Genomic DNA, 23,069 nt, shown 5'->3' with positions numbered 1-23,069 from the left:
TGGAGCCAGCAAGGGTAGTTTCGTCATTTACAGGCTCACCACCCCACACAAGATAGAACTGCTACGCGCACCCCACTCTGCCACGCATCATGTCCACAATTGGGATATTTCTTGGCCTCCAAGCATGAAAGGAAAAAAGTCATGGCACTCTTGTGCATGGAATTGTACATCCGCATTCCTGTGATATAATCTAGTCTAACAAAGACATGGGTAGAGTCGGTTTGATGATTCAAAGTGGCGTGCAGTCGAAGGGATAAGGGGTATGCTAGGAGTCAGCGGGTTTGGAGAACGTGTGGCGTGCTTGTATTCAACGGTCTGCAGAGGTTGACCTGACGCTGACAGAAAGCAACGAGCATTTGCCATGCAATGCGAAATGCTAGAGTTCAACTTAATGTTGTCTAAGTGTCAGGGATCGGTTGATGCGTGACGTGCTCACATTCACCCGTCAGTCGATTGCCTTGGAGACATCAAGTTCTCTTGTCTGATTCCTTCTTGCATCATCTCTAGATTTTCCTTTGTCGTGTTCTAGGTTGATGATGTTAGATGTCAATATACTCGAAAAGTATAAATAGATCCAAAGCAAATAGTTTTTCCAACTTTTCTGTTATGTTTTCATCTAGGATTTTTTTTAGTTATTCGTTATAGATTAATTATCCGTGCTTCATTTAGTGTTCAGACCAAAAATGCATCCATCCCGCACTAAGTCATAAATTTCTCTAAAAATATAGAGAAAGTTTTGAAAACAAAGAAAAAAAAGTGAATCAATTTAGTAGAAAAGTACTCTGTCAGAGCGGAGTAGAGCAGTTTGGTAGCTCACGAGGCTCATAACCTTGAGGTCACGGGTTCGATTCCCGTCTCCGCACTTAGCAGTCTGTATAAAAGGACTATTCTATTTCTCTAGATATGTATGGTACAGGGGCGTATCCAACCCTTTTTTATTCATTAGTTCCCGGCCCTAGAGGGCAAAATTGAGCAGTTTGCGAAGTCACTTGCCTTCAAAAAAAGAAGGCGCAAGGCCTCTCCCTACCCTGCAGAAAATAAAAATGAAACGAAAGGGACAGTCTACCTCTCCCTTCCCTTTAAAAAAAGTTTGCCCATTGTTTGTCTCAGTTAATACCCAATTTTTGGAGCTCTGTTGGCGAGTTCTATTTCTGCCTCTGGAGCGCCCTCTTTTTTTGAGTGGGATGCAAAGGAAGGGTAAGATAGAAGGGATACGGCACTAGACTAACACCTAATTAATACTTAATTTAATATAAGTAGTTAAACAGTTAACTGGACTAAACTTTTTATCATAGTACTTTGATAAATTAAGCGGGCGAGCGGCGGGAATCGAACCCGTATCTTCTCCTTGGCAAGGAGATATTTTACCATTGAACTACGCTCGCTACGGTATATATTTTATAGCGTATATCCGCCTGGGTCGACCTTTTATGTCTGGGTCGACCGTTTCATTTCATTTTCTATTATATTAGAGTTTTCCTTTTTTATTATCTGTCAATGAATATTCTAATGGAAATGGAATTTCATAATACTGAAAGAGAAGAGCTAGCAATTCGGAACGCAAATTGCGTTTTAATACGTCTCACTATTCTAATCTTTTAGAAGAAATGGCCTTTATTATTTCTTTTTTATGGGGTTAATAAATATTAACCAAATTTCATTTAAGAAATGAGAAAATTCAGAATAGCTACGAGAAAGACTAGTCCAATCCATAATGATGTACCGGAAAATACAACATTTTTATTATTTGACCAACCATGAGAAGCAAATACAAGGGGTACACTAATTACTAAGACTGAGGAAGTCGCAATTAATGCAAAAACAGCTAATTGGAAAGCAATAGTCATATTTCTAATCCTCCAAGCTACCATCAAATAAAGTTGACTACATATTTGATCCCTCACTTAAACCAAAATTGTAAAAAAATACAAGAAGTAGGAGGGGTTTAATCATGAATCCATTGATTCTTCTCTTTAATTCAAATTTATTACTTAAACCACTTTTTATGTCGACGACAAATGACCCCTTCACCTACGACTGGTTTTGACCACCAATGCACGTTTTATTGTTGTTCCGTGATCGGAACCGGCGTCGAGTCGAAAGGATAAGGAGGGGGTGCAGGATCAATACGGCTTAGGTGGGCGCATGGCGTGCTCGTATTCAACCCACCCGATACGGCGTTACTCTGCGCAAGCTGAACCAACAAAGCGCAAAATAACAAGGTATTTGTCATCTATGCCGATCCATATGCACTTAAGTTTAGCTCCGTGTTCACCAAGCGTCGGTAAGATCATCATAATCTAAACTCTCATTTTAAAATTTTGGAAGCAGAATATTTTTTTCCAAGTCACTTCCCATCCGGTACGGCGTTACTCCCATTAGTCGAACCGACAAAGCGCAAAATAGCGAGACATTTGTCATCCATGTGCACCAAACTTTAGCTCGGTGTTGACCCTACATTGTTAAGATCAAAAGCAGAATAATTTTACCAGATCATTTCCCAACTATTAGCCATTTTCCAATTATTGTTTGCCCCCTTGTGCCGAACATAAATATCAGCTAGTACCACAAGTACCAAAGAAAGATATCCACAAGGAGCAACTTTTTATAATAATGGTTAAAATAAAGAGAAATGGTCGTACCACGAAACTGCTACGAGCACAAGTATGAAAGCGAGATTCCGTGAGGATTTTTATTCCATCCTATTCGATTTGGATAATCAACGTGGTAGATTAAGCTCAAAGACTTCTTGGACATTAATTAACCAATCATCACATCTATAAACAAAGCAACATATTGTACTAGTGCGTTAACTAACTCTTCCTACTGCAAGTTGACAGCAGGAGCAGTACAAGATTACAGAGAGAATGACAAAACGGTTTTATATTGAAAAACACTAGAATTACATTGCAACCAAAAAGATATTGGAAATAGGACGAGGTGGTAGCCAAAAAAATAATGATGTCAGGTTGTCAGCGAGATGCCCTGTGGTAAATGTTGACTGCCTTGCCTGATTGAGCTACACGGTGACGAAAGAAGGCCTCGTTGGAGCCAGCGAGGGTAGCTTTGTCATTCCAGGCTCACCGCCCCACCCCTGAGAGAACTGCTAGGAGCACCCCACTCGGTTACGGATCATGTCCACAATTGGGATATTTCTTGGTCTCCACGCTTGAGAGGGAAAAATCATGGCATATTTTGGAAGAAATTGCACATCTACTACAATTTGTGTGCTACGTACAATCTAATCTAATCTAACAAAGACACTGGAGGGGGCGGGGAGGGGGGGGGGGAGGGGGGGGGGGAGGGGGGGGGGTAGGGATGATTGATACAAGTAAAAAACGTCGCATGGTTTTATGCGTAGGGTTGCTTGTCGTTTTGGTGATCAGAAGTGACGTCAAGCCGAAGTGATAAAGGGGGAGTCAGACGACTTTTGAGGACGCGTGGCGTGCTTATATTCAGAGGTCGCATATCGCCGACTATCTATCGTGGACTTAATCTGCAAAGGTTGACCTGATGCAACGAGAAAGAACACAATATTTGCCATACGAATAGTAGAGTTTCACTCAAAGTTTGCGAAGCACCATGGGTCAGCCTATGCGTGTTGTGCTCGTATAAGGTCGCCAGATCGATTTCCTTGGAGACAATGAGTTCCCTTGTCCGTTCCCTCCTTCCCTCTTGAACCGTCTCTAGATTTTATTGTGTCGCCTCCTAGGTCGATGATGTTAGGTGTCGACGGCAGATGGCCCTCCTCCCGCTCTCATGGCCAGTTTTTGACCACCAAGTACTTTTAATTGTCGTTTGGTGCTTTGTGCCGACATCAAACCAAAACGAAAAGGTGAAGGTGTGCGGCCGACACGGTTTTTTGGGGGGAGGGGCACATGGCATGTACGTATTCAGCCTGCCTGATACGCCATTGCTCTGTGCAAGCTAAACTGATGAAGCGCGAAATAACGGGGCATTTGTCACCTATACCACCCATATGAGTGGACCAGCGTACGAGTGTGTGCTCGTGTTCTGTCGTCAGATCAATCCTTGGAGATAACGAGTTCTGTTGCCCGTTCCCTTCTTCCCTCTTGCATCGTCTGTAGATTTTCTTTTGTCGTGTCCTAGGCCGCTGATGTTAGGTGCCGACGACAGATGACCCACTCTTCCCCTAACACGGCTGGTTTTGACCACCAAACCACTTTTAATTGTCGTTTCGTGCTCGGAACCGATGTCGAACCAAAAGGATAAGGAGGGGGTGCGGGATCGACACGGTTTAGGGGTCGGTGGGACACACATGGCATGCACGTATCCGACCTACCTGATATGGCGTTACTCCGTGCAAGCTGAACCAACAAAGCGCGAAATAATGGGGCATTTGTCATCTAGACCATCGATATGAGTGGATCAACGTATGAGTGGTGTGCTCGTGTTCAGTCGTCGGATCGATCCTTGGAGATAACAAGTTCTCTTGTTCGTTCCGTTCTCCCCTCTTGCGTCGTCTCTGGATTTTCTTTTGTCCCGTTCCAGGCCGCTGCCGTTAGGTGTCGACGACAAATGACTCTCTATCTTCCCCTAACACGACTGGTTTTGACCACCAAAGCACTTTTCATTGTCGTTTTGTGCTCTCGGGACCGACGTCAAACAGAAAGGATAAGGAGGGGTGCGGGATCAACACGGTTTAGGAGGGTGGGACACACATGGCGTGCACGTATCCGGCATACCTGAGATGGCGTTACTCCGTGCAAGCTGAACCAACAAAATGCGAAATAACGGGCCATTTGTCATCCTATACCATCCATATGACTGGAATAGCGTATTAGTGGCGTGCTCGTGTTACGTCGTCAGATCGATCCTTGGAGACAAGGAGTTCTCTTGTCCGTTCCGTTCTCCCCTCTTGCATTGTCTCTGAATTTTCTTTTGTTGTGTTCTAGGCCGTTTTGACCACCGAAGCACCTTTAATTGTTGTTCCATGCTTGCAATCAACGTCGAACCGAAAGGATAAGGGGGGGGGGTCCGGGATCGACACGGTTTAGGGGTGGGTGGGACACACATGGCTTGCATGTATCTGGCCTGCCTGATACGACATTACTCCGTACAAGTTGTACCGACACAGCACGAAATAATGGGGCATTTGTCATCTAGACCATCCATGTGAGTGGATCATCGTATGACTGTAGTGCTCGTGCTCAGTCGCAGGACCGATCCTTGGTGATAACGAGTTCTCTTGTCAGTTCCCTTCTCCCCTCTTGCGTCGTCTCTGGATTTTCTTTTGTCCCGTTCCAAGCTGCTGATGTTAGGTATCGACAACAAATGACCCACTCCTCCCCTAACACAGCTGGTTTTGACCACCAAAGCACTTTTAATTGTCGTTTCGTGCTCAGAATCGACGTCGAACCGAAAGGATAAGGAGGAGGGGTGCAAGATCGACACGGTTTAGGGGGGGCACACATGGCGTGCATGTATCTGGCCTGCCTGATACAACGTTACTCCATGCAAGCTGAACCAACAAAGCGCGAAATAACGGGGCATTTGTCATCTATACCATCCATATGAGTGGATTAGTGTATGAGTGGCGTGCTCCTGTTCAGTCGCCAGATCGATCCTCGGAGACAACAAGTTCTCTTGTCCGCTCCGTTCTCCCCTCTTGCGTCGTCTCTGGATTTTCTTTTGTCGTGTTCCAGGCCACTGCTGTTAGGTGTCGATGACAGATGACCCACTCTTCCCCTAACATGGCTGGTTTTGACCACCAAAGCACTTTTAATTGTCGTTTCGTGATCGGAACCGACATCGAGCCGAAAGGATAAGGAGGAGTGGTGCGGGATCGACACGGTTTAGGGGGTGGGACAAATATTGCATGCATGTATTCGGCCTGCCTGATACGTTGTAACTCTATGCAAGCTAAAACCGACAAAGCGCGAAATAACGTGGCATTTGTCATCTATAGCATCCATATGAGTGGATCAGCGTATGAGTGACATGCTTGTGTCCAGTCTTCAGATCGATCCTTGGAGATAACGAGTTCTCTTGTCCGTTCCCTTCTCCCCTCTTGCGTCGTCTCTGGATTTTCTTTTGTCGTGTACCAGGCCACTGATGTTAGGTATCGACGACAAATGACCCACTCTTACCCTAACACGGCTGGTTTTGACCACCAAAGCACTTTTAATTGTCATTTCGTGATCGGAACCTACGTCGAGTCGAAAGGATAAGGAGGAAGGGTGCGGGATCGACACGGTTTAGGCGAGGGGGACACACATGGCGTGCATGTATTCAGCCTGCCTGATACGATGTTACTCCATGCAAGCTAAAACCGGCAAAGCGCGAAATAACGTGGCATTTGTCATCTATAGCATCCATACGAGTGGATTAGTGTATGAGTGGCGTGCTCGTGTCCAGTCATCAGATCGATCCTTGGAGACAAACGAGTTATGTTGTCCGTTCCCTTCTCCCCTCTTCCATCTTCTCTGGATTTTCTTGTTTCGTGTCCTAGGCCGCTGATGTTAGGCCCCGACGACAGATGACCCACCCTTCCCCTACCACGACTGGTTTTAACCACCAAAGCACTTTTAGTTGTCGTTTCGTGATCGGAACCGACATCGAACCGAAAGGATAAGGAGGAGGGGTGCGGGATCGACACGGTTTAGGGGGTGGGACAAACATGGCGTGCATGTATTCACCCTGCCTGATACGACGTTACCCCGTGCAAGCTGAACCGACACAACGCGAAATAAACGGGCATTTGTCATCTATACCATCCATATGAGTGGATCAGCGTATGAGTGGCATGCTCGTGTTCAATCGCCAGATCGATTCTAGGAGATAACGAGTTCTCTTGTCTGTTCCCTTCTCCCCTCTTACGTTGTCTCTAGATTTTATTTTGTCCTGTTCCAGGCCGCTGATGTTAGGTGTCGACAACAGATGACCCACTCTTCCCCTAACACGGCTGGTTTTGACCACCAAACCACTTTTAATTGTTGTTTCGTGGTCGGAACCGACGTCGAACCAAAAGGATAAGGAGGAGGGGTGCGGGATCGACACGGTTTAGGTGGGGGCACACATAGCGTGCATGTATCTGGCCTGCCTGATACGATGTTACTCCATGCAAGCTGAACCGACAAAGCGTGAAATAACAGGGCATTTGTCATCTATATCATCCATATGAGTGGATTAGCGTATGAGTGGCATGCTCCTATTCAGTCGCCAGATCAATCCTTGGAGACAAGAAGTTCTATTGTCCGTTCCATTCTCCCCTCTTGTATCGTCTCTGGATTTTCTTTTGTCGTGTTCCAGGCCGCTGATGTTAGGTGTCGACGACAGATGACCCACTCTTCCCCTAACACAACTGGTTTTGACCACCAAACCACTTTTAATAGTCGTTTCATGCTCAGAACCGACGTCGAACCGAAAGGATAAGGAGGAGGGGTGCGGAATCGACACGGTTTAGGGGTCGGTGGGACACACATGGCATGCACGTATCCGGCCTGCCTTATACGGCATTACTCCATGCAAGCTGAACCAACAAAGCATGAAATAACGGGGCATTTGTCGGAGCAATACCATCCATATGAGTGGATCAACGTATGAGTGGCCTGCTCGTGTTCAGTCGCCAGATCGATCGTTGGAGACAACAAGTTCTCTTGTCTGATCCGTTCTCCCCTTTTGCGTCGTCTCTGGGTTTTCTTTTGTCGTGTTCCAGGCCATTGATGTTAGGTGTCGATGATAGATGACCCACTCTTCCCTTAACACGGCTGGTTTTGACCACCAAAGCACTTTTAATTGTCGTTTCGTGATCGGAACCGACGTCGAGCCGAAAGGATAAGGAGGAGGGGTGCGGGATCGACATAGTTTAGGGGGTGGGACAAACATGGCGTGCATGTATTCGGCCTTCCTGATACGATGTTACTCCATGCAAGCTAAATCCGACAAAGCACGAAATAACGTGGCATTTGTCATCTATAGCATCCATATGAGTGGATCAGCGTATGAGTGGCGTGCTTGTGTCCAGTCTTCAGATCGATCCTTGGAGATCACAAGTTCTCTTGTCTGTTCCCTTCTCCCCTCTTGCGTCGTGTCTGGATTTTCTTTTGTCGTGTACCAGGCCACTGATGTTAGGTGTCGACGACAAATGACCCACTCTTCCCCTAACACGGCTGGTTTTGACCACCAAAACACTTTTAATTGTCGTTTCATGATCGGAACCGACGTCGAGCTGAAAGGATAAGGAGGAGGGGTGCGGGATCGACACGGTTTAGGGGGTGGGACACACATGGCGTGCATGTATTCAACCTGCCTGATACGATGTTACTTCGTGCAAGCTAAAACTGACAAAGCACGAAATAACGTGGCATTTGTCATCTATAGCATCCATATGAGTGGATCAGTGTATGAGTGGCGTGCTCGTGCCCAGCCATCAGATCGATCCTTGGAGACAAACGAGTTCTGTTGTCTGTTCCCTTCTCCCCTCTTCCATCTTCTCCGGATTTTCTTGTTTTGTGTCCTAGGCCGCTGATGTTAGGCCCCGACGATAGATGACCCACCCTTCCGCTATCACGACTGGTTTTGACCACCAAAGCCCTTTTAATTGTCGTTTCATGATTGGAACTGACGTCGAACCAAAAGGATAAGGAGGAGGGGTGCGGGATCGACACGGTTTAGGGGGTGGGACACACATGGCGTGCATGTATTCAACTTGCCTGATACGATGTTACCCCATGCAAGCTGAACGGACATAGCGCGAAATAAACGGGCATTTGCCATCTATACCATCCATATGAGTGGATCAACGTATGAGTGGCGTGCTCGTGTTTAGTCGCCAGGTCGATTCTCTGAGATAACGAGTTCTCTTGTCCGTTCCCTTCTCCCCTCTTGCGTTGTCTCTAGATTTTCTTTTGTCGTGTTCCATGCCGCTGATGTCAGGTGTCGACGACAGATGACCCACTCTTCCCCTAACACAGCTAGTTTTGACCACCAAACCACTTTTAATTGGTTTCATGCTCAGAACTGCTACCTATTGAGCATTGTCTTGGTTTTTCCCGAAGAGGAAGGGATGATGCAGCAAAGTAGCGTAAGTATTTCCCTCGGTTTTTGAGAACCAAGGTATCAATCCAGTAGGAGGCTACGCGCAAGTCCCTCATACCTGCACAAAACAAATAAATCCTCGCAACCAACGCAAATAGGGTGAAAGAACATGCGGTGCCCCCATGTTTGGTTTTGGTAATTGATGACAATCTCTATGGACTAATGGTTGCCTTGAGTTATATTTGAAGGTTTTTGTCCATAGGCTTTTCTTGGAGTACATGTGTTAGTTTCAAGGAGAGTTTGTGTCGACCAAGGTGCTATTCAAGGAATTACCTAAAGATTGGTCTTGTGAGAGGTTGATCAAGACTAAGTCAAATAGTGAATCAAGTTGACCAACCCACAAAGCGTAGAAGATGTACCGAGAGGGATCAAGTGATCCCATGGTATGGTAAGCATTGTCAATTACGCTTTGTGTACTAACCCATGGTCTTCGTGAGGGTTCTTTGTGGGGTTAGGTTGCGGTGTGCAAGTTCAAGTGGAGCATCACGAAGAGATCAAATGCTTGAATCTTGCCGTCCTTTGTGGTGACAATGGACTTGTGAAGATGTGTGGAAGAGTGGCTCACCCATAGTGGAGTATGGGGGAGCAATCAATTAGTCTTCATCAAGTCAACACAATCAAGAAAGGTTGCGGTGTGCAAATTCAAGTGGAGCATCACGAAGAGATCAAATGCTTGAAGCTTGCCGTCCTTTGTGGTGACAATGGACTTGTAAAGATGTGCGGAAGAGTGGCTCACCCATAGTGGAGTATGGGGGAGCAATCAACTAGTCTTCATCGAGTCAACCCAATCAAGAAAGGTGGTCCAACTTGAGGGAGTCAAGATCGTCATCATCTAACTCAAGTGGACCATGTGCAAGGCAAAGGTTTGCCCTTGATAGGTTTTCTATTTTACCGGTCTCATGATGGTAGTTGGGAGACCGGGTTATAGGATCGATTGTCGTACTATCAAGGGGGGCTCTCGATGAGTAGCTTGATCGTATCGTTCGCTAAGAGCTCAAACCATTGCATCCTTGCATCATCTTTCTTGGTTCTTGTTTGGTTCTCTTTGAGAGCCTTAGAGCTTATGGTCATCTTGATGACAAGCTCGAGTTCATCGAAAACGTAGTTCACATGCTTCTTCTATGATGTTTTCGATGTTGGAGGTTTTGCCGGTTCTTCTCGGTTGGAGGTTTCACTCCTCTATTTGTTGGCATACCTCCCCTGCCTCTTCTTACTATAACCAGTCGTTGTTTTGATGCTACTCGTCGTCTTGTTTCCAACAAGCTTGAATCTGCTCAATTCGGAGCTCATATGCAGAAGTTATGGCAGTTCTTGTTTTCTTGAGTGTGGTTTTGTCAGGGTCCCAGCGGTAGTACCGTGGTACCCAGCGGTAGTACCGCTAAGGGGTCACAAGCGGCAGTACCGCTCCGCAGCGGTAGTACCGGCTGTGACTCCGCAGTAGTACTACCACTGGCTTACCAGGTCCCTACCGCGTCGATTCGAGGGGTCTTTTTCTATGTCGGATTGTGCGGTACCTCGCTGCGGCAGTACCGCTCCTTAGCGGCAGTACCGCCCTTCCTCCGCGGTAGTACCGCCCGGTTCCCTCTTTCCCTTTACCCTTCGTTCTGTGTGGCAGTACCGCCAAAGGGTGCGGTAGTACCGCTTAACCCAGCGGTAGTACCGCTGTCTCCTGCGGTACTACCGCCCCAAGGTTCATGTTTTGTTGCTCCTTTTCCCTGTTTCTTCCACCTGAGCGGTAGTACCGCTCGTGAAGCGGTAGTACCGCTCGTGTGCGGGCTGAGCACTTAACAGATGGATTTTCCCCCTCCTATAAAAGGGGGTCTTCTTCCCCATTGAACCTTATCCTTTGAGCTCGTTTTTGCCCCCATTGTTGACCTTCTTTGAGCTTGCTAACTCTCACTCCCTCCATGGATTCTTGCTAATTTTTGAGGGAAAAGAGAGAGGAGATCTAGATACACATTTCCTCCAATCACTTTCTCCTCTATGTGAGGGGAACCCCTTGGATCTAGATCTTGAAGTTCTTGGTGTTCTCCTTCTTGTTCTTCCTCTCATTTTCCTCCCTAGCATTAGTTGCTTTGGTGGGATTTGGGAGAGAAGGACTTGGGCACTCCGTGTGCCCTTGCCATTGCATTTGTGCATCGGTTTGAGTTCTCCACGGTGATACGTGGAAGTTACAAGTTGGGAAGCTTATTACTCTTGGGTGCTTGGTACCCTTGAGCTTGTTCCTCTTGGGTGCTTGGGCACCCTAGACGGTTGGTGGTGTTCGGAGCTCAATCATTGTGGTGAAAAGCTCCGGGCAAGCATCGGGGTCTCCAATTAGGTTGTGGAGATCGCCCCGAGCAATTTGACGGGTACCGGTGACCGCCCCCAAGGGTTGCCAAAGTGTACGGGTTCGGTGACCGCCCCCAAGGGTTGCCATTTGTACGGGTTCGGTGACCGCCCTCAAGGGTCCCTTAGTGGAATCACGGCATCTTGCATTGTGCGAGGGCGTGAGGAGATTACGGTGGCCCTAGTGGCTTCTTGAGGAGCATTGTGCCTTCACACCGCTCCAAACGGAGATTAGCATCCGCAAGGGTGTGAACTTCGGGATACATCGTCGTCTCCGCGTGCCTCGGTTATCTCTTACCCGAGCCCTTTACTTATGCACTTTACTTTGTGATAGCCATATTGTTCTTTGTCATATATCTTTCTATCTCATAGTTGCTTATCTTGCTTAGCATAAGTTGTTGGTGCACATAGGTGAGCCTAGTTGTTTTAGGTTTTGTGCTTGGCAAATTAACCGCTAGGTTTATTCCGCATTTGTTCAAGCCTAAGCCGTAATTATTTTAAAACGCCTATTCACCCCCCCTCTAGGCGACATCCACGATCTTTCATAGGGGTTGTCAATCCCTATAAGGCAACTTACGAGAGTGAGATCTGATAGATATGATAAGATAATATTTTTGGTATTTTTATGATAAAGATGCAAAGTAAAATAAAGGCAAAGTAAATAGCAAAGTAGTAGGAGAACAATATGATAAAGATAGACCCCGGGGCCATAGGTTTCACTAGTGGCTTCTCTCGAGAGCATAAGTATTCTACGGTGGGTGAACAAATTACTGTTGAGCAATTGACAGAATTGAGCATAATTATGAGAAAATCTAGGCATGATCATGTATATAGGCATCACGTCTGAGACAAATAGACCGACTCCTGTCTGCATCTACTACTATTACTCCACTCATCGACCGCTATCCAGCATGCATCTGGAGTATTAAGTTAAAAACAGAGTAACGCCTTAAGCAAGATGACATGATGTAGAGGGATAGACTCATGCAATATGAAGAAAACCCCATCCTGTTATCCTCGATGGCAACAATACAATACGTGCCTTGCTGCCCTTACTGTCACTGGGAAAGGACACCGCAAGATTGAACCCAAAGCTAAGCACTTCTCCCATTGCAAGAAAGATCAATCTAGTAGGCCAAACCAAACTGATAATTCGAAGAGACTTGCAAAGATAACCAATCATACATAAAAGAATTCAGAGAAGATTCAAATATTATTCATAGATAGACTTGATCATAAACCCATAATTCATCGGTCTCAACAAACACACCGCAAAAAGAAGATTACATCAAATAGATCTCCACAAGAGAGGGGGAGAACATTGTATTGAGATCCAAAAAGAGAGAAGAAGCCATCTATCTACTAACTATGGACGCGTAGGTCTGAGGTAAACTACTCACACTTCATCGGAAGGGCTATGGTGTTGATGTAGAAGCCCTCCATGATCGATGCCCCCTCCGGCGGAGCTCCGGAACAGGCCCCAAGATGGGATCTCGTGGATACAGAAAGTTACGGCGGTGGAATTAGGGTTTTGGCTCCTGTTCTGATTGTTAGGGGGTACGTGGATATATATACGAGGAAGAAGTACGTCGGTGGAGCAACAGGGGGCCCACGAGGGTGGGGGCGTGCCTGGTAGGGTAGGGCGCGCCTCCTACCTCGTGGCCTCCTGTTACGTGCCTTGGCGTAGGGTCCAACTCTCCAGGGTCTTATTTGTTGAGAAAATCACGTTCCCAAAGGTTTCATTCCATTTGGACTCCGTTTGATATTCCATTTCTTCAAAACCCTAAAACAGGCAAAAAACATCAATTCTGGGCTGGGTCTCCGGTTAATAGGTTAGTCCCGAAAATAATATAAAAGTGGATAATAAAGCCCAATAATGTCCAAAACAGTAGATAATATAGCATGGAGCAATCAAAAATTATAGATACGTTGGAGACGAATCAGGAACCGATGTCGAACCAAAAGGATAAGGAGGGGGTGCGGGATCGACACGGTTTAGGTGGGGGCACACATGGCATGCATGTATCTGGCCTGCCTGATACGATGTTACTCCATGCAAGCTGAACTGACAAAGCGTGAAATAACAGGCCATTTGTCATCTATACCATCCATATGAGTGGATTAGCGTATGAGTGGCGTCCTCCTATTCAGTCGCCAGATCGATCCTTGGAGACAAGAAGTTCTATTGTCCGTTCTGTTCTCCCCTCTTGCGTCGTCTCTGGATTTTCTTTTGTCGTGTTCCAGGCCGCTGATGTTAGGTGTCGACGACAGATGACCCACTCTTCCCCTAACACAGCTGGTTTTGACCACCAAACCACATTTAATTGTCGTTTCATGCTCGGTACCGATGTTGAACCAAAAGGATAAGGAGGGGGTGCGGGATCGACACGGTTTAGGGGTCGGTGGGACACACATGGCATGCACGTATCCGGCCTGCCTTATATGGCATTACTCCGTGCAAGCTAAACCAACAAAGCGAGAAATAATCGGGCATTTGTCAGATCAATACCATCCATATGAGTGGATCAACGTATGAGTGGCGTGCTCGTATTTAGTCATCAGATCGATCATTGGAGACAACAAGTTCTCTTGTCCGATCCGTTCTCCCCTCTTGCGTCGTCTCTGGATTTTCTTTTGTCCCGTTCCAAGCCGCTGATGTTAGGTGTCGACAACATATGCCCCACTCTTCCCCTAACACGGCTGGTTTGGACCACCAAAGCAGTTTTAATTGTCGTTTCGTGCTCGGAACCGATATCGAACCAAAAGGATAAGGAGGGGGGTGCGGGATCGACACGGTTTAGGGGTCGGTGGGACACACATGGCTTGCACGTATCCGGCCTGCCTTATATGACATTACTCCGTGCAAGCTAAACCAACAAAGCGCGAAATAACGGGGCATTTGTCAGATCAATACCATCCATATGAGTGGATCAACGTATGAGTGGAGTGCTCGTGTTTAGTCGTCAGATCGATCTTTGGAGACAACAAGTTCTCTTGTTCGATCCGTTCTCCCCTCTTGCGCCGTCTCTGGATTTTCTTTTGTCCCGTTCCAAGCCGCTGATGTTAGGTGTCGACAACATATGACCCACTCTTCCCCTAACATGGCTGGTTTTGACCACCAAATCACTTTTAATTGTCGTTTCGTGCTCGAAACCGATGTCGAACCAAAAGGATAAGGAGGGGGGTGCGGGATCGACACAGTTTAGGGGTCGGTGGGACACACATGGCGTGCACGTATCCGACCTGCCATATATGACATTACTCCGTGCAAGCTAAACCAACAAAGCGCGAAATAACGAGGTATTTGTCAGATCAATACCATCCATATGAGTGGATCAACATATGAGTGGCGTGCTCGTGTTTAGTCGTCAGATCGATCTTTGGAGACAACAAGTTCTCTTGTTCGATCCGTTCTCCCCTCTTGCGTCGTCTCTGGATTTTCTTTTGTCCCGTTCCAAGCCACTGATGTTAGGTGTCGACAACATATGACCCACTCTTCCCCTAACATGGTTGGCTTTGACCACCAAATCACTTTTAATTGTCGTTTCGTGCTCGGAACCGATGTCGAACCAAAAGGATAAGGAAGGGGGGCGGGGTGCGGGATCGACACGGTTTAGGGGGACACATGGCGTGCACGTATCCAGCCCGCCCGATACGGCGTTACTCCGCGCAAGCTGGACCGACAAAGCGCGAAATTACAAGGCATCCGTCATCTATACCGATCCATATGCGCTTAAGTTTAGCTCCGTGTTGACCAAGCCTTGGCAACATGATCATAATCAAAACTCGCATTTTAAATTTTTGGAAGCAGAATTATTTTTGCCAAGTCATTTCGCAATTATTGTGTGCCCCCTTGAGTTGGACATAAACATCGGCTGGTACCCCCCACAAGTACCAAGGATATATCCACAGGGGAGGCTTTGTTCATTTAATGGCCAAAATAAAATAAAGAAATGGGTTTGTTGAGACGAAACTGAAACCGCTACGCGCACCCGCAGCCGTCCGCCCCAAAGTTGCGGTCTTTTGTATGTTTGCGTGCCCTTTTCGGGGGAGGGGAGCGCGCAATCAATCTCTTCTCTCTCCAATAAAGACACCCGAGGAACAGAAAGCAGAGGAGAGAGACAGTGTAGAGAGAGAGCGAAAAGAGAGCGTCTTCCTCCCCGACTCCGGCGGGCGGCGCATGGCGGGGAGCGAGGACGGATCGGTGGCGTAGGTGAGCGCCGCACGCACTCCTCCCCGGACCCCGATTCGCGCGTGATCCGTCTCTTTAAGCCGAGATTATCGATTAAGATAAGCAGCAGTTTGTTTCCTGCTTGCTTGCGTGGGGCGGCGGGTTGCTTGCAGTGCGGGGGAAGGAGGATGGTGTGCGGGATGTGGATTTCTTTCTCTCTTTCTCTGTTTGTTTGTTTTGTGTGGGGAGTTTGGAATCGCGTAGGCGGAAGCAGCGGCGCTGGCTTTGCCTTGCTGCGCAGCTTATGCTTCCCCCCCTCCCCTTCTTCCTCCTCCATACGCTGCCTGGTTGCCAAGGTTGCCTTCCGCGGGGGGAGAAGCAACCGGCACGGCTGCTCTGCTTATCCCGCCTCCCCTGCCGCTTACTCCCCATCTCCCCCTATTTCAAGCCGGTTCATGGCCCAGCATCCCCCCAGTACTGCTACAAATTAAGCTGCTCCTGCTCCCGCTCCCGCATTAGCACTCCAACAATCCCATCCATCAATCCTGCTCTACTTCCGGCTTCCCCTGCTTCTTCTTCTTCTTCTTCTTGGTGGTGAGTCGATTTCTTTCTCCCCCTCCCCCTCCCCAATCCGTCGCTTTCGCTTCGATTTCCTTCCAAATGTGGCTCCGCTCCATCCCCCCTCTTCCAATTTCACTCTGGGGCGAGCAAATGGATTTCGATTTGTTCGTCTTCTTGGTCGCACTTCCTTCTTGGTTTTCTCTCCCCCTTAACCACTTCGATCTGCGGTTTCCGCCAATATTTTACCCTCCGGCTCTGACCATGGGCGTAGATATGGGCTAGTATTCCGTTCTACAATTTGGGGATCTTTTTGTCCGATTTACAGTTGTACTACTCATGGACTCGCGCAACACCGCTTACTTAATCCCAGGATACTTCCCAATAATTTACTCTTGCTGCTGCTGCCGTTGTACTACTGGTTGAGTAATAAAATAGGTCCGTCAGTTCGAACAAGAAGATGGATAGATTGATTGATTATTAGGGAGATAATAAATAAAAACAAATGGCGTCCTTATCTTGTTTCTACCCCCTGAAAGCCCTAGAAAGTACCCAGCTTTTCTATTTTATACTAGTAGTATTATTATTATTGTTCCGCAAGGAACAGCTTTAGATTTTTCCGGCCACCGCCTCCCCTGCTGACCTTTTTGGTCGTCGTCTCCTTCTTCTTCTTCCCCACCGCGCCATTCCCACCTTTTTCTCCCCGGATTCCGTCCAGAAACGGCAGTAGGTTTCCATTTCTTGAGGGGGGCGGTTGGGTTCCACCCCTCCCTTCCTCCGTCTCTCCCCCTTTTGCCTCGACACCCTTTCCATCTGTGAGATTAGAATCTTCCGTCTGTTTTTCTGTTGCAAAAATTCTAGGTCACACGGCATCTAAAATTAGCATTCTGTTCACCCTTAAAATCAGGAGTTTTTTCACCTTAAATTAGGGTGATGAGATGAGACTAACAGTGAATTTTAATCGGATTTTCTTTTTATCATTGTTAGTGCATTGTGTTTGCCCATCTCATCAAATTTAGGCGGCATGCATGCATGCGTGCGGTTGCTGGGGCAGTAGGGCTTTTCTGTTCCGGGCAGCGACGTCCCGGAACAGCAAGGCAGTTGCTTCTATCTATCTGTACAGCATTCTCTGCTTGTATCTTTCGTTCGCCTTGTTGTCCACTAATTGATTCCTGGCCAGGCAGGCAGTTGAGGGGCTGAGGAGGTGAAGAGACAAGGAAAGAAGAAAGAAGGTGACACCATGGTGATAGCTTCCGGAGTGATTGACAGGGGACACCTGTCCTCGTTCGGCGGCCCACCGCCAGACTCCTCGTCGTCGTTCTTCTCCGAAGATCTTGTCCCCACAGAGGTTAGCAAGAAAGAAGAAGATAAAAAGAGATAGAGATAGAGCCTTGGTTTGGTTTCTGTTGGCAAATAATGCGGAATAGTAGTAGCGGTTGCGCCCCACATGATTCGTTTTCTTACAAATATATATATATGCTTTGATAATGCAGAGGCAGGTTGGATTCTGGAAATCGGAGTCAATGGTTGATCAGAGAGGTGCGTGTGTGTGCACCATGCTTTCTTTTTTTAAATTCCGTGATCATTGTTTTGTGGCTGTTGCTTCTTGCATGGTTGGAGGTGTTCAGTTGGGTGTCCTCTTCTCAATTCATGCCGCGGCCTAAATAAAATGTCCTGGTTCTCCTTCGTGCTTGCTCGGTGTTGGTAGTTGGTACAGTGCTGGAATTATTGATGCTCCAATAAAATTCCACTGAAAAAAGATAGGGATGCATACCTAACTTGCCTGCCTTATCCAGCTCGTACCTTGGGGGGCAGTTTGAAACTTGTGTTTCATGTTTTTCGGGGAGATTTTCTGGCTGGCATTTATTCCGGTCATTTCCAGCCAGTTCTTTGTAGCTGATCCAACCAACTGGCTGAAACCAGAAATTAGGCTGTTGCATCGATTCGGTTCAGTTCTTTTTTCCTTTGCCAAGGAAATCCCACCTGGATCAGTTATATGTTACCTAATAATATAGGCATCCGATTTTAGTAGCATTTCGGTTTGGTAGGTACAGATATCAGTGGTGCGGTGCAATTCGGCAGGGAATGAGTGGGGGCGTTTTCTTACACTGGGAATGGTTATGGGATGTTGGCTGAAGACAGTTTGGTAGGAATTAGTTGGGAGGTTAACTAAACACGGTTAGCAATTAAATGCCATGATCAACTTGTCATTTAACACATGCTTTCCAAGCTTTGCAGTACGGTGATAGATTGGATGGCCCTTCATGAACTGACAGTTTCCATTAATGGCAGGGAGCAAGCCAGCTTTTGCTTCTCCACTTGAGAAGATCCATCCGATGGGGGCGAATCCTGAAGGCGGTCTGGAACAGACAGGAGGCCAAGTCTTCAAGGGCCTAGATGCCCTTCGCGTCAGTAAAGCGATGGGGCAAGGAAATGCTTCAAGTTCGCCGTCGGTATCCTGGGGTGATATGCTCACGACCCCTGGATCTAGATTTGGCTTGTCTGCTAGAGAGGCGGGTATTGCTGAAACAGCCAGTGGCAACTGTGAGTTTCTTTGCGCTCAGCTATTACTTCTTTTTGCACCGTTTCTTCTTTACCCTGATGATCATTTTGGCTTACGTTCTTGCAGCGAGAATAATGGCCGCTGGTGTTTGTGGCCAGTCTGCTGATACACTTAGCTTCATCTGCGAGGGAGATGAAGCTCTAGGGTCCATGAAGGAAGTTGAAGCTCAAACTATTGGAGATCTTCTACCAACCGATGATGATTTGATATCGGGCGTTATCGATGGCTTTGAACTCTCTGGCCTGTCTATCAACCAGGATGATGCCGATGAAGATATATTTGGCACTGGCGGAGGGTTGGAGCTTGAGAATGATGATTCCATTTCCATTAAAGGTGCAAGAAATCTGGAAGGATCCTCAAAATGCCATTTTCCTGGGGAGCACCACATCAACAAATGTCCTTCCAGAACTCTTTTTGTCACAAACATTAACACCAACATTCTTGATTCTGATCTAAGAGTTCTATTTCAGGTTTTCAACTCTTTTTTCCTTATTATACTTCTTGAAAGTTCGTTTACTTTGTTAAGCGCTACCCTTTTGAACTCATATTATATCTTCACTACAGCAATATGGGGACGTACATAAGCTTTACACCTGCAAGGAGCATGGGTATGTAACAGTGTCTTACTATGACATACGAGCTGCCCAAAACGCAATGAGAGCACTCCATGGCAAGCCTCTGGGGCTGGTGAAGCTTGATGTACAATTTTGCATTCCTAAGGTAAACATACTATCAGTTATTTTCTAGTAGACATATCACGTGTTCTCTAATATCAATTTCCGCCTTTTGATTTTACGTGCTGGTTATGCAATGCTGTTTTCTCAAACAAACTTGCCTCAAAATCATGTGGAATGTCCGTGTGTGTCCCTCATTTAATCTGTAAAAATTAGCCTGCTAGGATGCAAGAATATATTTAATGTCATGCCTTGTACTGAAGGTTACATGAGCATTGCACTGGACATCTATACAAATGTTTTGATGCTGTTATGATCTGCTACTTCTGTAGGGAACTGCTTCAGATAAGGATATCAGCAAGGGAATTTTGGTGGTGTCTAACATCGATCCTTCTGTTTCCAATGATGATCTTCTACAAGCACTTACTGTTTATGGTGATGTGAAGGAGGTAATGGTACTTTCAAACTTTGCTTTGTAAAATTAGGAACCCCAACCTGTAATGACCCTTTTTGTTGGTTATAGATTTGCAGGGCTTCTACAAGCTGCAATAAGAAACTCGTAGAGTTCTACGATGTCAGAGCAGCAGAAGCAGCACTGTATGACCTTAGTAAGGGTGCTATCTCAGGCCCAAAAATCAAGGCTGAAGTTAGCAATCCTGGAGGGACAATTTTTGGGTAATTTGTGCTGTATACTGCTGCCTTTATTCATACGGGATTGATATAGTGTGGGGATCTAATTTTCTGTCTCTATTCCTAACAGCTTGAGGCAACAGTATCCGAGAGAGTGGAAGCTTGATGGTTCCCCTCGCCAGCCAAGAAACTCTCCACCTGGGATCATTGGTATGATATATGACTGAACGTGTTCATCAGATTCTACATTTCATTTTGTCTAAAACATTTTGCAACCTTGGACGTGTCAAACAGGAGGCCCAAAAAGTCATGAGAACAGCACTCTACATAATATATTTTCTCCAGTTAGTCCGCAATTGGATAGATCACCCCATGGCATCGCTTCAAGTGGCCCTCAGAAGCTGTCGTCGCCTATCAGAATTGAACCTACACGCCAGTACAACAATCAAGCTGCTATTAGTGAACTTGGCGGATCGCTTGGTCAAGGAAACTTTGGGCATGGAATGCAGATGTTCCACCCACACTCGCTGCCGGAGAGTCAAAACGGTATTTGTAATATCTCCAAGTCCATGACATCAAGTGGCAGGAGTGCTGGCTTCAGAGTAGATGGAGTGGATTACAGTCATCTCCAGAAAGTGGGTTCTGGTAGCCTTCATGGTCATTCCTTTGATCAAAATAATGAAGGTAAAACTCCTCGGCTTGGACTGTTTTTCATTGTCTCCTGTAAGCCTTTATTTTTACCTGTTCAGCATGGATTTGTAAAATCGCTGCTTGCTATAATTTTGTTACTAGTGTAAGGAATAATAACTAGATCTATTCCATAGACTTCTAGACCAATATATGTGCATGTACAAAAAAGAAATAAATAGGAGAGTCCTACAATACAACTATCTCTGACAACTAGGACAATTTCAGTTAACACATCAGTACTGTTGGAATGCTCAGTACCATGATAGAAATATGTTGAAGCATGTAGCAAATGTTATATACTTCATGGAGATTGTTCCTTTCTTTTTGAAACTTTATCAACATAAAACAATTCCTTCTGCAGCATTTGGTCCTGCCGGAGTTGGAAGTTTCCCCCTCAATGGACACCACTACAGTTGGAATAACTCAAATGCTTTTCCTCAAAGTCCCTCCTCTCCAATGCTGTGGTCGAATGTGCAGCACCCAGGGCACATGCATGGTTATCCTGGTGTTGTGCCGCCTCACACACTGAATAATGGCGCTTATCCTATGGATCAACACCACATGGGTTCAGCTCCAAACAATGGAGGCAGTTTCAGAAACGCGCGCTCTGTTCATCCAGGGTCTCTCGGGAGTGTAGGGTTTCCTGGTAGCCCTCAAATGTATCCATCAGATGTCCCTGTCTTCGCACCTGCCAGGGGAAGTTACAGGGAGACCATGTTCTCTCCAGTTGGCACTGGATTCCCGTCGCTGCAACAAATGTGCAATGCAATGAACCGAAGGAACCCTATGGTTCAGGTTTCCGCTTCCTATGATGCTACAAATGATCGGATGAGGAACCGCAGACATGATGGAAACGCTGTCCAGCCAGAAAACAAAAGGCTATTTGAGCTTGACATCGAACGCATAGCAAAGGGTGAAGACCCACGCACCACGCTGATGATCAAAAACATTCCTAACAAGTACGTTTGCACTGCTTTCAGGCTTCTTCTTTCACATTAATGAGGTGCCCTTCTGTGGACTCACACTTGATGTGCTCAACAGGTACAACTGTAAACTGCTTCTGGGCGTCATTGATGAGAATCACCGTGGAACCTATGATTTCGTCTACCTTCCGATTGACTTCAAGGTAAGTTCTTTGTCCTAGTGTGAAGGTTGGAACTTGCAGCAGAATTTCTAGGTACTGACGCTGCAATCTATGCTTTCCTCAGAACAAATGCAACGTGGGCTATGCTTTCATCAACATGACCGATCCGCAGCACATAATTCCCTTTTACAAGGTATATATGTACACCCTGACCTTACTAGCTGATAGCAACTTGTAAGAGCTATATCCTGTTTACCAATTCAGTATACATTTGAAGAGAAAAACTTGACATCTTGTAGATTTTAACAAGATTCTTAAAATATTACATTGTGTTTTGCTTGGTATGCATTTGTTAATTTCGCTTGGCAACTAACTGGAGGCACAATTTTCTGCAGACATTTAATGGCAAGAGATGGGAAAAATTCAATAGCGAGAAGGTGGCAACACTCGCATATGCTAGAATCCAGGGCAGGAATGAATTGGTTTCTCATTTTCGGAATTCTAGCCTGATGAATGAAGACAAATGGTGCCGCCCTATACTCTTCCACAAGGATGGCCCGAACGCAGGGGAGCAGGTACGAGTTTATATCAAACTCTCGGTTTCACTTCTGTAGACCAGGTTGGATTAGCTAGTAGAGACCATACTGGTTTTCGAGTCGCAAACTCATCGAGTCTGTCCAATTTCATAGATCTGTTTATGTGTGTGATACATCACAGAAGTCAGTTAAACACTTGCATATGTGCCATGCTAACAATATCATCCGATGATGCAAAGTGGTTGACATGGAGGTTTATTCATGCTTTTTTTTTTGGCCAGGAACCTTTCCCTGTGGGGAACAACATCCGGCCTAGGTCCGGGAGGAACAGGCCGCTCCACAGTGCGGACACCAGAGGAGACGCGAGCCTGTCGACCTCGCCTAACCAGGAGAACTCTAGCCGCAGGGCTAACGCGGCCGAGGGCGATGACTCGATCTTCGCTCACTAACTGGTGGACGAAGAAGCTGCAATAAATTATCCCCAGTTTTGCTATTTATTTTTCTCCCCGGCAAGGCTGGGGTATGTAGCGAGTTCAAACGGTCTGCTGGCGATTCGCCGTAAGTAAGTTGCGCAAGGGTGCCCTCGTGTTTGCCCCGCCGACGAACTAGAGTTCGGACGGGTGCAAGGAGGGATGGCGAAATGCGCAAGAGGTGATGTGTGTTTTGGGTGTGTGTTCTGAGGGTTGGAAACTTGTACAGTTGAGTTGGAGGGGTGTTGAATGCTAATTTGACTTGAATGTTTTTAATTTAAACTCGGTTAATTTTGCTCGGATTA

General features: G+C 46.5%; 1 protein-coding gene and 2 non-coding genes across 6 annotated transcripts; 2 read left to right on the top strand and 1 right to left on the bottom strand.

Annotated features, from left to right (window-relative positions):
- The first annotated feature begins 789 nt into the window (after positions 1–789).
- TRNAM-CAU lies at positions 790–863 on the top strand. Its single transcript has one exon. It is a non-coding gene; the product is annotated as a tRNA-Met (tRNA).
- A 451-nt stretch (positions 864–1,314) lies between these two features.
- TRNAG-GCC lies at positions 1,315–1,385 on the bottom strand. The gene has a single exon. It is a non-coding gene; the product is annotated as a tRNA-Gly (tRNA).
- Positions 1,386–15,445: 14,060 nt separating this feature from the next.
- On the top strand, positions 15,446–23,069 carry LOC125541689 (protein MEI2-like 3). Of its 4 annotated transcripts, none has more exons than XM_048705033.1 (15): positions 15,446–15,601; positions 17,302–17,465; positions 17,611–17,656; positions 18,410–18,661; positions 18,747–19,150; positions 19,245–19,400; positions 19,687–19,803; positions 19,878–20,029; positions 20,115–20,194; positions 20,279–20,668; positions 21,036–21,633; positions 21,716–21,800; positions 21,883–21,951; positions 22,154–22,333; positions 22,576–23,069. In XM_048705033.1, the coding sequence occupies exons 2-15, from the start codon at positions 17,358–17,360 to the stop codon at positions 22,741–22,743; spliced, it is 2,805 nt and encodes a 934-aa protein (XP_048560990.1). In that variant the 5' UTR covers positions 15,446–15,601; positions 17,302–17,357; the 3' UTR covers positions 22,744–23,069. The 4 variants fall into 4 exon arrangements, with proteins under 4 accessions (XP_048560990.1, XP_048561006.1, XP_048561009.1 ...); XM_048705049.1 differs by having other exon boundaries at positions 15,451–15,601; positions 17,298–17,465; XM_048705052.1 differs by having other exon boundaries at positions 15,464–15,597.

This window comes from Triticum urartu, chromosome 1, assembly GCF_003073215.2.
Source record: "Triticum urartu cultivar G1812 chromosome 1, Tu2.1, whole genome shotgun sequence".
NCBI classification, from domain to species: domain Eukaryota; kingdom Viridiplantae; phylum Streptophyta; class Magnoliopsida; order Poales; family Poaceae; genus Triticum; species Triticum urartu.
This window is presented reverse-complemented; position numbering and strand designations above follow the sequence as displayed.

Bases quoted from the DNA above. Each gene is read 5' to 3' on its own strand.
- LOC125541689 (XM_048705033.1), top strand. From the start codon at position 17,358: ATGGTGATAGCTTCCGGAGTGATTGACAGGGGACACCTGTCCTCGTTC. The intron at 17,657-18,409 runs GTGCGTGTGTGT...CATTAATGGCAG, and splicing joins GTCAATGGTTGATCAGAGAG to GGAGCAAGCCAGCTTTTGCT. The intron at 21,801-21,882 runs GTAAGTTCTTTG...TGCTTTCCTCAG, and splicing joins ACCTTCCGATTGACTTCAAG to AACAAATGCAACGTGGGCTA.